At 36.7% G+C, this 15004-nt stretch overlaps 1 protein-coding gene across 2 annotated transcripts in view; it reads right to left on the bottom strand.

Annotated features, from left to right (window-relative positions):
- Positions 1 to 15004, bottom strand: part of sh3pxd2aa (SH3 and PX domains 2Aa) — a 74632-nt gene that overhangs the window by 41730 nt on the left and 17898 nt on the right. For both annotated transcript variants that reach the window (XM_079461491.1, XM_079461492.1), the window contains exons 3-5: positions 8908 to 8983; positions 6302 to 6378; positions 4057 to 4148 (exon numbers count right to left, since the gene is read on the bottom strand). In XM_079461491.1, coding sequence (XP_079317617.1) covers positions 4057 to 4148; positions 6302 to 6378; positions 8908 to 8983 — 245 coding nt within the window. The remainder of the gene's footprint in view (positions 1 to 4056; positions 4149 to 6301; positions 6379 to 8907; positions 8984 to 15004) is intronic.

Here is a 15004-nt window from a genome sequence, read left to right as displayed (position 1 = left end):
TAAGTTATACCCTATGAGCAATCCTACCAGTGATGCTGTGAATATTAACAATGACACAAACTCTCTCTCTCACACACACACACACACGAAAAGATCAGAGTCCCTGTTTCATTTTGATTTACTAACTGCTGGTCTTGAAACGATTCAGACCGTATATCTGAGATTCACAGACCTCCTCTCATATCCCTCCGCCCATCACATATAACTCACTTGTACATCTACACACATAAACCTGAAAAACAGGGTAAAACATTGAGCAACTAAACATTATAGTGCAACAGAGAGACATTAGACTAAAGAACTATTAGATGTAATACCTGTCGTCTGCTATCACAGAACTAAAACAATTAACACTCGGTATATGAGTAAGACATCGAGGCAACAGAGAGCGAGAGAGAGAGCGAGCGAGCGAGCGAGCGAGCGAGAGAGAGAGAGAGAGAGAGAGAGAGAGAGAGAGAGAGAGAGAGAGAGAGAGAGAGAGATGTGTAAGGTGCAAAAGAACAAGCGTAAATTACTCAATGTGTTAAAACGAACGGTCTTAAAGCTAACTGCGACATCTGCCAAACATGAAAAACAGCTTCTAGAGATGAGGAACAGTAGACGATATGTTTACAGATTTTATATTAATAGGAGCAAAAAAGCATCTTTGATGTGGAGCTCTGAAAATCTGCTCTTGGAATTTGAAGAGAAATGTTAGAGTTTAATATAACAGTTTAAAACACTAACAGATTATGTTGTTTTAAAGTGAAGTCTTTAAGGCCGTGTTCAGAATTGACTTCTTTCTTTTGGCAAGAAAATGTTGACAAAGGCGACAGAGAGCGTCTTTGCAATACTAATCACATATACTAATCACATATCTAAAAACTACAATACAAATTTCTCGCTAGAAATGCAATGAGAAGTTGTTGAAAGTGTAAATTAAACGTACATTTAAACTTTGCTCCAATGGCCGTTTCGGCCGCCATTTAATTTTTTCGACCTTGGGCGTTCTCGATCAATCACGTTCCTCGCATGTTGTTATGGATACGACGGGTCTCTGTCATTGCTTGGAGCTGTGAAATAAGAGCTTTACTTTTCAATTAAGTTGAACTTCAACTTGTGTTCAACCACAAAAGACGCTCAGAGCTGCAGAAAATGGCTCAGTACGTTTTTTGAAAACACGGTTTACTCCAAAGGATTATAATGTAAAACAGCCACTAGCAGCTTTAAAAAATAAGTCAAGTCTGAACACGTCCTAAGACAATATTTTTTTTATACCCTATAACATTGTGTGAATACAAGAAAATACAATGAAACTTATGTAAACGTTTCTTTTTCTCAATGTTTGAAAACACGGTTTACTCCAAAGGATTATAATGTAAAACAGCCACTAGCAGCTTTAAAAAATAAGTCAAGTCTGAACACGTCCTAAGACAATATTTTTTTTATACCCTATAACATTGTGTGAATACAAGAAAATACAATGAAACTTATGTAAACGTTTCTTTTTCTCAATGTTGTTCAGGAGACAAACAAACCTTGTTTTTAAGTCGCTTTGGATAAAAGCGTCTGTCAACAACTTAATGTAAATGTTCCAAAGAAAATCTTTTTTTACAAAGAAAATCTTGCTGGTCTTTTTAACACGGCCCCAGATTCTTTATGAAAGAACATCCACGTCACCGAACCAGCACTACTGTTTTTCACAACCAAGCTAAATCTCCAAGAAGCAGCAATTTATGACAATGCTGCCATTCAGAACAGCTTATAATAAAGACGCAGAATGTGCTGTAAGGCACATAAAATATTAACCCTGGAACGATGTAAAAAAGAATGCTAGTGAGTCATCGTGCAGTTTCAATCGGGCAGAAAACAAACGACGCAGTGACTGGTACTGTTGGTGACATACGTCATAGGCGATTTCAGTGAAAAGAAAAAGTATGAATTTAATAAAATCCAAATGTATTATGAAATATATAACATTTTTGTGAATGTGAGACTAACTGTAATAAGCCAAACCTTTTTTGTGAAAACGTCACTCCTGCCTGTCTGGATGTGGATGGATATGCATTTAGGAGTCATTATTCCCTAGGACTGCTCATATCACAGCCTGGATAGATGTATTTTACAGTGGTGTAAACAGTTCCCTCATTATGTTCCAATATTCCATAATGATAATGTGTTTGAATGCTGTGCAGCGTGCCCAAAAGTGCTGTTATAAACCACCAGGATGTCAGAGGTGCGGTTTGGCGGTTAACACACATGCCCCAGTCATGTTGTGCTGTGGTGGAGATATCGAACTGGTGTGATCCAAGTCCCACATTTCCCATAATACGGGGTCTTAGACCGTCTGTCATTAATAATTCCCATTTCACTACCGATGCCTTCAAAGGGCGTTCTGCAATGCAGATACTACAAAACAAATTCTCACTTCCTGCATAAAATGAAGGCTTGTCTTAGTAAAAAAGTGATTCGACATCAACCACAATGCAAGGAGGCATAAGGCATTATGCGTAAGGCCTACTGAAGCTATTTGAAATGCAACGGACACCACAGCGGGCTACAGGAAAACTACTGTAAGTGTACTGTACATCATTGAAGCATCAAAAACAAGTCCTGGATGTGTTTCGCTTTTATTTTCAATGCATTCAGTATAGAAACATCTAAACTAAAAACAAATACGCTAATCCAGGTGTGAACTGAATGCTTTCAACCTTATATTGTCATCACTGAATCAGTTATAATATAGAGAACGGACCACTGGGGACATAAAGCAACAAGAAATCATGAAGAGCGCTCAAGGTTGTGCTAAAGATGAAGTTGTATTTTATGTCTGGGAGCTCGCATGTGTGTGTGTGTGTGTGTGTGCGTGTGCGTGTGTGCGTGCGCGTGCAGTCACTGCAGCATATGATAAATGTGTTGTGAGGATAAAAATATAATGCCTTCTTGATTATCAACAGGGAAAATTCCAGGAAAAAAATACATACAAAAATGAGATATACAGTATATATATATATATATATATATATATATAAAGAGAGGGACAGAGAGAGTTATAAGAACCAAAAAGGAAACATCATTCATTACCCTTACGTTACCCTTACGAAAAGAAATGAAACAAAATGATAAATGGTCCATTACATTAAAGACTCACATTCATAAGATACAAAGATACGGTGATTCTGGAACCATCTAAGGAAGGACACTCGCACACATTGCATTTGCCCACGGTGCAAATGACAACATTAACACATAACTTTTACACAGATACACATTTGCACTTCTCTCTCACACACACAAACGCACACACACCCACACACATGTGTATATATATATATATATATATATATATATATATATATAATGAAACAGTGACATTTTTCAGAAGTCAATAAATAGGCAATTAAAGAAAAGTTTGAAAGCTGGATGCAAATATAGCAGAAGGCTGGATCATTTACACAGCCCCAGATATGCGTGGGAGTGTTAATCAGTATGTGTGAAAGCGTACACGTCTTTATGTTCGCGTATGTGGGCACGTATCTATGTGTATGTTTGGAATGCATACTACCATACTGCCTGAACTATTTTTGTATGTAAACCATACAGAGTAAAACCATTTTTTGGATGCATGGACTATTCTGATGATGCAATGGACTTTCTATCACTTTCCATATTGACAAGAAAATTGCAAATTCGATCTCTTGCTCAATATTTTCTCAAAGGCAGCAACGAGATTAAATGGGGAGGAAATGGAGACTCTTGCAGACTTTCTGCAGTAAAAAAGGCTAGTGATCTCACAATTCATACAATTTTCCCCAAGCAACCTTTAACTCTCTATCCTTGTTGAAAACATACAATTGTATGTTATTTCAGTAACTTCAGTAACTAATCTTCATGTGAGTCAAATGACATCATTTATTTTATTAAAATGAAATAAAATAAGGACTGCAGCTTTAAACAAATAATTCATACAAAACATATGCACGTGAAAGTGTGTCCAATCTCTGCATGGATTCATGCGTGTTAATGTCGATGTTGTGTGAACATGTGCACATTGGTGTGGGTCTCTGCAATGCTTACTCTACAGGAGGGCTGATATCTTCTGGTCTGGTCTCGAAGAAGTGAAGAACTTCCTCACTCTGTGAGATCTGAGGAGGAAGCCGGACCAAGGCCTGACGGAAACACACAACATGATATGGACTCTCAGACCCAACAAGACAACCAAGTAGAAACTGAACAGACGAAAAAAAACAGAAGACTGCAAATGGTTCTGAAGACCCCAGAAGACGGGGTATCTAGTCCAAAATGTTTCCAAGAAATGTATTAGTATTCATGGTAATGCTTTACATTAAAATGGTACAACCAACAATCTATGTAAATTCTAACTGCATTTAATAATTGTGTAGTATTGTTTTATAATTTACTAGAAAAGAATGACAGAAATGACTCATTGTGTTAATCCGAAATGAGTCAAACATCACAAAGAAAGGACAAACTGCCCGTGACGTCATCGTTCAATTAAAAGTCTAATAGTGCTGTTTTTTCTTCTACGAGTTTCATTAATGTCTAACAAAATCCAGTGTGTGTTCTGAGTGCTTTCAAAGGACTCGAACGATTTGCAAATTTGTTCGTGAAAGAACAAAGGGAAAAATAAAAAGCAAAGACAGAGCCGAGCAGAAGATTCCCCGGAGAAGATGCTGCTATTTATTTATCTACGGAGAACACAGTGCAATTACATGGAGAAGCTTTGTCTAATTAAAGCTTTCAGGAAATAGCTGGTAAACATCTTATGGTTGAACCTTCCGAAAAACGTCTCTCTCTCTCTTCTTGATGGACGTCGACGTGTTTAACTGATACGGCGGAATGAGGACACAGGAAATCTGGAGGAAGTTAGTTATCTCAGTGGGCTTTCATTTAAGGTCTATTGAAATAATTGTTTAAACCAGTGGTGTCCAACACAGTGCCGACGGGCATCTGGTGGTCCACATGGAGCCTGTTAAACAATGGTACCTTTTATAGGATTAAATGTCCAGTGAATGACATTTAGCGGCATCTAGCGGTGCCAACGGCTCACTCCACCCCTTCCCACTCCCTTTCGAAGTATTATGGAGGCTGACATAGAACTAAATGCCGTCAGGTTTTCGTGATAACGTATTTATGGAACGCGGTCTTTTTAGGGCTAGTGTAGAAACAAGATGTCGAATTCCATGTAAGGGGACCCACGGTGTATGTAGATAGAAATAGCTAATTTTTAGGTAATGAAAACATAACGCTTCATTAAATAAAGTCTTTATACACCTCTGAAGACATAGTTATGTATATTATATTTAATTTCTTTCAGTATATCCTCCAGAAAATTACACATTGGACCTTTAAGGACTCACAATATTAAAAATGATTAAGAAAATATAGCTATAGTGCTGAATTGAAGCAAATCGTAAATTAAATGAATTTAATAACAAACATACAGTGCAATATGTAAGTTCATTTTATTGAATCAGTTCATACTGAACCGTTTGGTGAAACAGAACTGATTCACTGTTTCACTCACTCCGACCAGAGTCATGGCTTTTTTAAAGCAGTGTTAAAAATGCACATTTGTAATTTATACTTTGTAAACATAATTTAAATCAATTGAAGCATTTTCTGTACAAATGCACTGCAAGCTTCTTTAAATAAATATGTCCTCTGAAGGCATAAATGAAAATAAAAGTAAGATAATTATTGACTGTAAATATGTTTCTTTTCATTTAAAACGGCATTAGAGAGTTTTGTTGTATGAATGGTTTAGATTCTTAAAAAACATGTGGACTGTAAGATGTAAATAAGGTGCAACGTGAAGAATACAATTACATCAAGATTAGTTTGTAATTTGTGTGAACATCATGGAGACCGTCGCCACAACAGCAGTCCTTCAAAGACATCCCATAATACCGCCTCACTTCAACAGCTGCTCTCTACTCGAGTGTCTGTTTGTTTACATCGACTGTGTGTTTGGATTGTGTGAAAATGTTGGATCTGTGCCTTCAGGAAGGAGGGGAAGAGACAAGACGCTCGAGAGGAAAAGATAAAAAGAACTAGCTGTGAAATTCCCCTAAAATTATTTTAAGAATATTATTGAATAACTTATAATAGAAAAGTACAAAATGATGAACAGTTTAAACGCAGATGACTGTGTATTGCAACCCTGTGAATTTGTCAAATACAGTTCCTTGTGTTGTTTTATTGGATTAAATAATCGTATCAAAATCATCGTACAGCTTAGACATATTGAATAAGAAAATTTAAGACTAACACAAAATCAAAAAGAGAAAACGTGACTTACTCTGCAATAGTCGTCAATGAAGCGTAACCTCTTCATGGCCACGTCTCGCACATGACTTCGTCTGAAAAGGATTTTGCCTTAAAAACAAAAGACAGAATCAATGAAAACATGTTTTGTACTCATGATCGTGTACGCAAGATGAAAAGCGAATAACTTCATACAGTAGGCACACTCTGTTAACACCAGCTCAATGTTGCAAAAACCTTTAGAAAGGTCTCGGCAATACTATATAAAGACCAGCTACTGATGGGAGACGTCACGTGTGCCTTTTAGATGCGATCTGGAATATCTTAATCAGATTCAGAAGCTTAGAGAAGATACGATCATGTATCCCAGACCTCCGGCTATCTGTCGCCGTTCTGTCTCAAAGCTGTTAAGGCTCAAGGCAAGACAGTGAGCTGCTCAGCATTGTGCAGAATGAACAACAACATCTTCTGACAACCAATTTAGTCATATTGATGTGTAACCATAATTATAATTTTGTGGCTTTGAGTTCTTTAGTTTTAATGCCATTGTATGTGTGACAGACTGGTTGTTGACTAAACCTGCTGGCCAAACTCAATTTCAGCAGATGTACTCATTTCGAATTTATGCAAGTTTTGTTGTGCCTACGGTCAATGATAAAGACATTTATCCTTTAACTGGCTAAAAAAGACAGGTGCAGGCATGACGTTCACCTGTTTCCAGGCATTGCTGGATGAAAAACGTTGAATAATATCACATCCATAATCTGACTGGTGAATGAATAGCTTGGGGTGGACCAAACCATAGTGTCTAAAACCACTCAATATCTCCTATATAGTGCACTACATCAGGTGTCCGCCATTTTGTAGTGGTGTCCGAAGGTGAAATACTTAATTTTCTACTTTTGAAGAAAAAGCTGATTAAATGAACGTGATAAATAGTAGTGTTTAACAGTATTTCAAATACCTTAAATAAATGTATTAACCGTGATAAATAGAGCTGTATGATGACACCAATGTTCTCTGTAGAGGCGCTTGATAGCTAGAATCCTCTTATCTTGCAACATCAACACTGAATTGAATGTGTAAAATTGGGGAGGGTCTAGTGACAGAAATGCATAACTATGTCTTCAGAGGTATATAAAGACCTTACATAATGAAGCATTATGTATTTATTGCTTTAGAATTAGCTATCTACATACACAGCGGGTTCCCTTACATTAAATTCACCATGTTGTTTCTACAGTAGCCCTAAACGGACAAACAGCTCTAAAGAGCACAATTCGTTATCTACTTTGTCAAAGAAGCGAAAACGTGATGACATCTTTGTCCTGTGTCAGCCACTGTAGTGTTTCGAAAGGGAGGGGTGGAGTGAGCCGTTGGTTGCAATTTACAAACTCACCGCTGGATGCCGCTAAATCTACAGATTAGGGAACCCACGAGGCGGGAAAATAAATTGTCAATTTATTTGCGGCGTGGGTCATTAAAAACAAAATGAATAAACAAAAAAAACGTACTGTATGTTGTGTGCAATTCCCTTTAGCCTACATTAAATATTTGAGAATATATATTTTCATATTTTATTAGGTTCTTTGATAAGGTTACAATACGCAGGCCTACGTAGCAACGTAACTTGGGTGATGTCCCCAAAGTCTCACGTCATGAAAGCGCCAAGCATCTCCCGCCACAACCAAGCAAATGGAGAAACACAGAGAGAGATATTTGGAAGAATGCTTGTAACCAAACAGTTCTTGGACTCTATTGACTACCATAGTGGGAAAAATTACAATGCCAGTCAAAAGTGCCACAGAACTGCTTGCTTTCCTACATTCTTCAAAATATCTTCTTTTGTGTTCGACAGAACAAAGAAAGTCATTTTTCCTGCTTATGGTAGTCCATGGTGGCCACGAATTGTTTTGGTTACAACAAGCAATCTTCCAAATGTCATCAGAACGAAGAAATTTGAGGGTGAGTAAATGAAGACAGAATTTTTGGGTGAACTTTCCGTTTAAACAATAGGCAAATGTTTTAAAACACCCGCCCCAACTTCCAGCAGTTGTTTATATAATTGTCAATAATTAAATTGAAGTTAAATGATGACAGTATGTAGATTGAAAGGTTAAGACACTGTACACCCTTAATGTTCCCTTACAATAGCAGTAAACGATCTTATAATCCATTTAATTTCATAGTTATCCAGCCAATGATACAGCAGTCCAGTGAATAATATAATGAAGCCAGTGATAATCGGACTATGGGAGTCAGTTTGTTCGTACTGAAATATCAGGACAAATGGACTCTATCAGAGAGACTGCTAGGAAAATAAGAACAAGAGAGACACCGGGTGTCCAGGGAATGGAAGAGCCTCATCAGCAACAGAAACAAAATGAGTCTCTCCCTCTCTCATTTTCTCTGCTCATGTTCTTCTTATTGATGGCTGTTGTTCTCAGGGATCGACGCTGCTCATCTCAAAGACTCTTCGCCTTACTGTGTGTGTGTGTGTGTGAGTCAAGAACAGAAGTATGACCCTGTCCCAGCAATACGATGACTTACCGTAGACAGATATGCTGACATCCCATATTTGTGTGTTCGTGTGAAGGGGTGTGTATGTACAGAGGAGGAAAGATTTGCTCTGTCGTTTACCTGGAAGAAAAGGGATGATCCTTTTCTTGGGATCTTTTTGCCCTCCCTCGATTGGGAACTTGTCCAGAAGCTGCATCTGCGGAAAGACACAAAACACAGGATGTAAACAAAGCAGCCAATAGTAGAAACCATTAACTCCTCATTTAGAGAGAACACACGGACCAAACCCTTCATCGTAAAGCACATTATGCTGTGCGATAAAAAAAACATGTGTATGTCAATTATTTGCGGATCTAATTTTTTAAATCCTCTCTTTTTGCTGGTTTTTCAAATCTCTTCACATATGTCCCTTGGAGGATGTGAAATACAAACTGCTGTTGGTGATTTCTAAGGATCACACAACCAAATCCCACTTCTGAGAAATAGAAAACAACCATGGGGACTCATCAGATTGTGCATTAGCAGCAGCTTCAATGCAAACGTGACCCTGCCCTGCCCCAAGACTCCCACTGGGCTGTTCATTAGTAAGAAACATTTACAAGAAATGAGAGATTGAGAAAGTTTAGGATTAGGAAGTCAAATCAACTCGATAGCACAAATAGGCATCAGGAATTGTGTTTTTGATAAAGAGGCAATATTTGGCACCGCTCGGACATGACATTCAGAAACATTTAATACCTTTATCATTATTTTCAAATACGTAATAAATGGATGAAACGTATAACTTTATTATTATACTTCTTTATTATTTTGTACAATCATCAGATTTTTTTTGATTTGATTTATTGAGTCTTTAGATTATGACTCTTTAGAATCTTCAGTTTAAAAATTAAGAATTTGAAGAATCTTCAGTCTTTCGATTATGAATATTTACAATCTTTAGATTATGAATTTTTATATTTAAATGTTTTACATTTATGCATTTGGCAGAAGCTTTTATACAAAGCGACTTACATTGCACTATACGATACATTTGTTTCAAAGTATGTGCAATCCCTGGGATCAAACCCATGACTTTACCGTTTTAACGTTAATCTAGAATTTGAATAATCTTCCATTTTTGGACAAAGAATTTTTAGATTATTGAATTTTTTTATTATAAATCTTTAGAACCTTCATAGTCTTCAGATTATGACTCTTTATAATCTTCAGTCTTTACATTTAGAATTTGTAGAATCTTTAGTTTTTGGTTTATGAATCTTTAAAAATGTCCAGAGTCTTTCGATTATGACTATAGAATCTTCAGAGTCTTAAAATTATGAAGTTGTACAATCTTCAGTTTTTGGATTTTCGATTATGAATCCGTAGATATCTTTACATTATCAATCCGCAGAATCTTCAGGGTCTTTAGATTTTGAGTCTTCAGAACATTTTAAGTATCAGAGTTGTTAGATTAAGCATCTTTAGCATCTCTCTCTCTGTCTCTGTCATTCTAAATGGTTATAATGTCTCTCTCATCAGAATGTTTGTTCTCCTGTTTCCACAAGGTCACATCCATAAGACAGGACACAGATGTGCAGCATCTCGGACACTCTTTCTGCTAGGCTTGCTGAAAAATCCCCAAGATAAGTCATGCTTTACCATAAATCCATGGCACAAGTGTGGGGACAAAAAGTGGACAACACAAGCAGATAACACCACTGTTTATATATGTATGGGGTCAAAGCAAGCTCATCTCTTGGCCATACACTGACAAGAGAGCGAAACAATGTATCTGGGTCAGACAGCATGAAGACTTCAGGGGTGAAAACAGAAACGTTTATTCTTCCACAACTGCTAAAAATACTTAATAATAAAAACATAATAAAAAATTTAAGAACATCTACATTCAGATGTACTGGAATGTACTAAAATAGTTCCTAACAGACAGCATCACATTTATAAAGCACCTTCTAGAAAGTCTATGCAAGGCAAGTCCTTTTTTGAGCTTTCATGCATTCCCTATTCAGACGCTAATTTAACAATCAACAAATGTCTTCAATATGTTTATGGCGTGTAGTGGACTCTTTTACAATGTTTGCTCTTCTATACAAACAGGAAACAAAAAATTTAATGGCATCCATGTGATGTACCTGCATGTGCTTACTGTATGAGAATTACAGGAAAGACTATAATATATGAATTCTGATAAAAGAGCAACTAGAACTATCAAGAATCACCATCAGAATCATCTTACTTTTTAAAATTATTTAAAAAATACATGTGGAGGATGACAAGAACCGCATGGCATATACAAACATAAAAAATGCCAAAATAAAGAGATAAAGAACGGACAGAGAGACACAAAGATGCATATGAAAATGTAAAAAAGAAAAACAGAATTAAACAGATAAATGGAAATGTACAGAGCGAGTGAAGTATAAGGACAGTGGAAGAGACAGTGGACCACACAAGAGAGAAGTTTTATTTCCCAACCACTGGGGCACCTGGAAGACTTCCCGAGTCTCCATAGCAACAGGGGGCGGGGAGACAGGAGAGAGAAGCAGCGATTGGACGAGAAGGTGAATCTGGAGTAGAATGAATAAAAAGGTTGGAGACACACACACACACACAAATACATATTGCTGCTATCCTTCTGAAACCTTGTATCGCCTTATTTCTTTTTTTGCTGTAAATAATTATTATTGGTCACCCTGGTTTGTAACTGGGTTTGCGAATATGTAATCCAATAAGAAGTATAAAAAGTGCTTCTCAAATTTGACGCCACAGTATTTAATCATTTTAAAAGTACAGTGTTTTTTTTCCATTTCCTAAAAAACAAAGTTCTGAAAGGACAGTGACAATATGTGACCCTGAACCATGAAACCAGTCTTATGTGCCAATTATTAAAAATGTAGATTTTTACATCATCTGAAAGCTGAATAAATAAGATTCCCGTTGATATATTGATATTGTTAGCATAGGATAATATTTGACCGATATGCAACTATTTAAATGAAGTCCTTAGCAATACATATTACTCACAAAAAGAAATTTTTTATATATTTATGTTAGGACATTTACAAAATATCTTCATGGAACATGATCTTTACTTAATATCCTAATGATTTTTGGCACAAAATTATTAGTTTTGTTGGCTTCTGCCAAATATTCCTGTGCTACTTAAGACTGGTTTTGTGATCCAGGGTCGCATATATAGATATAAAACATTGCGTGTTTCCAAACTGGAGATCTCAAGATTTTACAAATAGTATTTTTGTATTAAATATAATTAAACAATACATTGGGATCGAACCCACAACCTTTGCGTTATAAGTGCCACGCTCTTACCACTGAGCTACAGGAAAGCTATAATTTAGTTTTATCTAGTCTTAAAGTTTTAAATGAATAGTGTAATAATCAATTAAAACATTTCAGACAATACACCTCATATTATCTATTTTATTTTAAATACAGGTTAGAACTATTTTTGCCCAATCCCCAGGAACAAAATCTTCCAACAATGTTTTGTTATATACTGTATAACACCATGGAATAATATTATTCATACTGTGAAATAATACTTCATACCGCCCACTCCCACCCCAAAGTATTAAGAATAAGGTGCGAAACACAAATGATGAAAAATTATAAAAGAAGATGCTGAAAAACAGGCACAGTGGGACACACGTCTAACGTGATATGCTTAAAAAGTCACATCATAGAGCTGCTCCGGGGGGCCTACATCAAATCGTGATCCATGATGCGTTCTGTTTGAGATGAGAGTTCCTGTGACTCCATCAAAGTCAAGGATAAGCTTGTGAGTCACACAAAGCTCGTGATCAGCCCTTTCACTGCATCAGGGGGTCCTCCTGGTAAAACATATTATACAGGAGGAAAGTGAACTCTGTCATGCAGCTCCATCAATGGGCTCATTCAAGTCATACACTTCAATGCATATTTCGTGGCACTTAAAACAGTGGCCCTTGTTAGAAAGGTACACCAGGGGGCCTGCTTTGCAGTTTTAAAGGGGCTTATTCTACACTTCTGTATCCTTGTTTCAAATAAAGTCTATTTATAATGCTAGTCAAGGCTTCCTGTACCAAACACAGTCAGAATCAGTTCACTCTTTATGACCCTTAGAATGAATCTGGCTGAGCAGTACCGTACATGTCCCGTGACCCAAATGATGGCAGCGATTGCGTGACCTTCTACTAATGCTTTCTGGTTGGTCTCATGTTGTATGATATCATCGACAACCAACAACAGAAAGTTCAGAACAAATATTGACGTTTACTCTGATGTTAAAAGATCTGAGCTTTAAAGAAAATTGTTTTTGGAAGAACTCTGAAATGACTTGCTGAGTGAGTTTCAGCAGGGCGACAGATTTTAAAACAAGAAAATCTTGACGTTTCGCTTTGACTTCATCCACCTGCAACCACACAGAGTTTTTATGAGAGAGAAATTGCAAAAACAATGTGGTTTTAAAATTTTCGGTTTTTGGAAGATAATGTGAGTGATGTTTGGTTCTCAAAAAGTCGCTACCATCATGCATGGGATGAGGTGGGTTTGGCCAGAGCATTGATGTGTTTTAGAGTGATTTTGCTCGTGTTGCAATGTGGTTGCTAGGGTGTTCTGAGTGGTTTCCAGGGCATTGCTAAATAGTTTTCAGTGGTTTCTAGATCAAAACAGCTCACACCTAATAACCTGGAACCCAGGTCAATTTAAGTTTAAGGATTTATATGCATGACACACCAAAAAAAGCAAAGTGTAATCACTTAGGAAAACAAAACTACGTCCATATTCATAATATAATAAAAGGCATCATTTAAAAAAATGGATCACGTCTGAAGCAGAAGTAGTGTATGCAAGTTACGTGCCACAATTCAACCGAAACGAATAGTGTATAAAATATTCACAGTTATTTATGGAACATTGGCCATACCAAACGCAAAATAACAAATAACAAATATATCAAATAAAGTATTAAATATCTAAATAGCAACAAAAACTTCTAATGCAAAAAATACATGTATATTAGTTATATTACTATAAAATATATTGTCTTTAGGACAGTCATTGTAATTCTGCATTAAAGGCACAGTTCGCCCAAAAATTTTCATTCGCCCAAAAATTATCATTCTTTCATCATTTACACACCCTTTTGTCATTTTAAACCTGTATAACTGTATAATCCGCAGAACACAAAAGAAGCTATTCCTAAGAATGTTGATAACTGAACATCGCCTGTATCGTTTGACTTCTTTTGTACAGAAAAAACCAATGGAAGTCAGTGGGTACCACCGTTGTTCGGTTCCCAATGTTCTTCCTGATATCTTATTTTATGTTCTGCAGAAGAAAGGAAATCATACAGGTTTGAAAAAACAACAGGGTGAAAAAAAAATAATGAATGATTTTTCTTTTTTGGGTGAACTGTCCCTTTAATGGTACTAAGATTTTTTATAATCAAAGGTACGGTGAAATAAACCATCTGACTTTTGGCAGGGCAGACGGGGCAGACATTTCACAGTGTTTTAAGGAGCTGGTTTGTCCTAAGCATGTCGGTCTTAAATCAAGGTAAAATGTAGACTGGTAGCCAAAGGGTGCGAGTATTTCCAATGATCCAAGAACGGAATAAATCCCCTGATTACAGCTATACAGGCAGTTTTATTGATTCCATTTGTGTAAACAGTTCGAGCGATGGAGGAAAATGAAAGATTTAAAGAAAAGAGAGCGAGCGGGAGAGCTGGTTTCCTTGAATTATTCTGTGTGCTGTGATTGACAGAACACACATGAACGCACACACAACCCACTCTTTCACATTTGCGGGATCTAATAGTGAACGTGAATCACACACAACACACACAAGCACAGATGTCCATCATGTAGTAAGGTTACTAATGGATAGTGTGAAAGCAGTCCAGACATGCATTAGTGAGCACAGTATTAAGTTTCAGGAGACATATGTGTATACTTGGATTGACAACATGCTCACATACATATACAGTTAAAATATATAATTATATATGTATATATACTTTAAGCATACATACTTTAAGTATATAATGCATTTATGCCTTAGGTTGAACCCTAGACAGCATTGACAACAATTACATTTAAAGGAACAGTTCTAATAAACTTCTAGCATTATTCTCTCCCCCTAAAGTCTAAAAATTGTAACTTCAATCAATCTCTGTCAGACACGAGGAGGAAAACAATGCCCTCGATGTGACCCTCC

Source organism: Barbatula barbatula (assembly GCF_947034865.1).
Source record: "Barbatula barbatula genome assembly, chromosome: 8".
Lineage (NCBI taxonomy): Eukaryota > Metazoa > Chordata > Actinopteri > Cypriniformes > Nemacheilidae > Barbatula > Barbatula barbatula.
The sequence above is the reverse complement of the archived record's forward strand: the minus strand, read 5'-3'. Positions and strand labels throughout refer to the sequence as shown.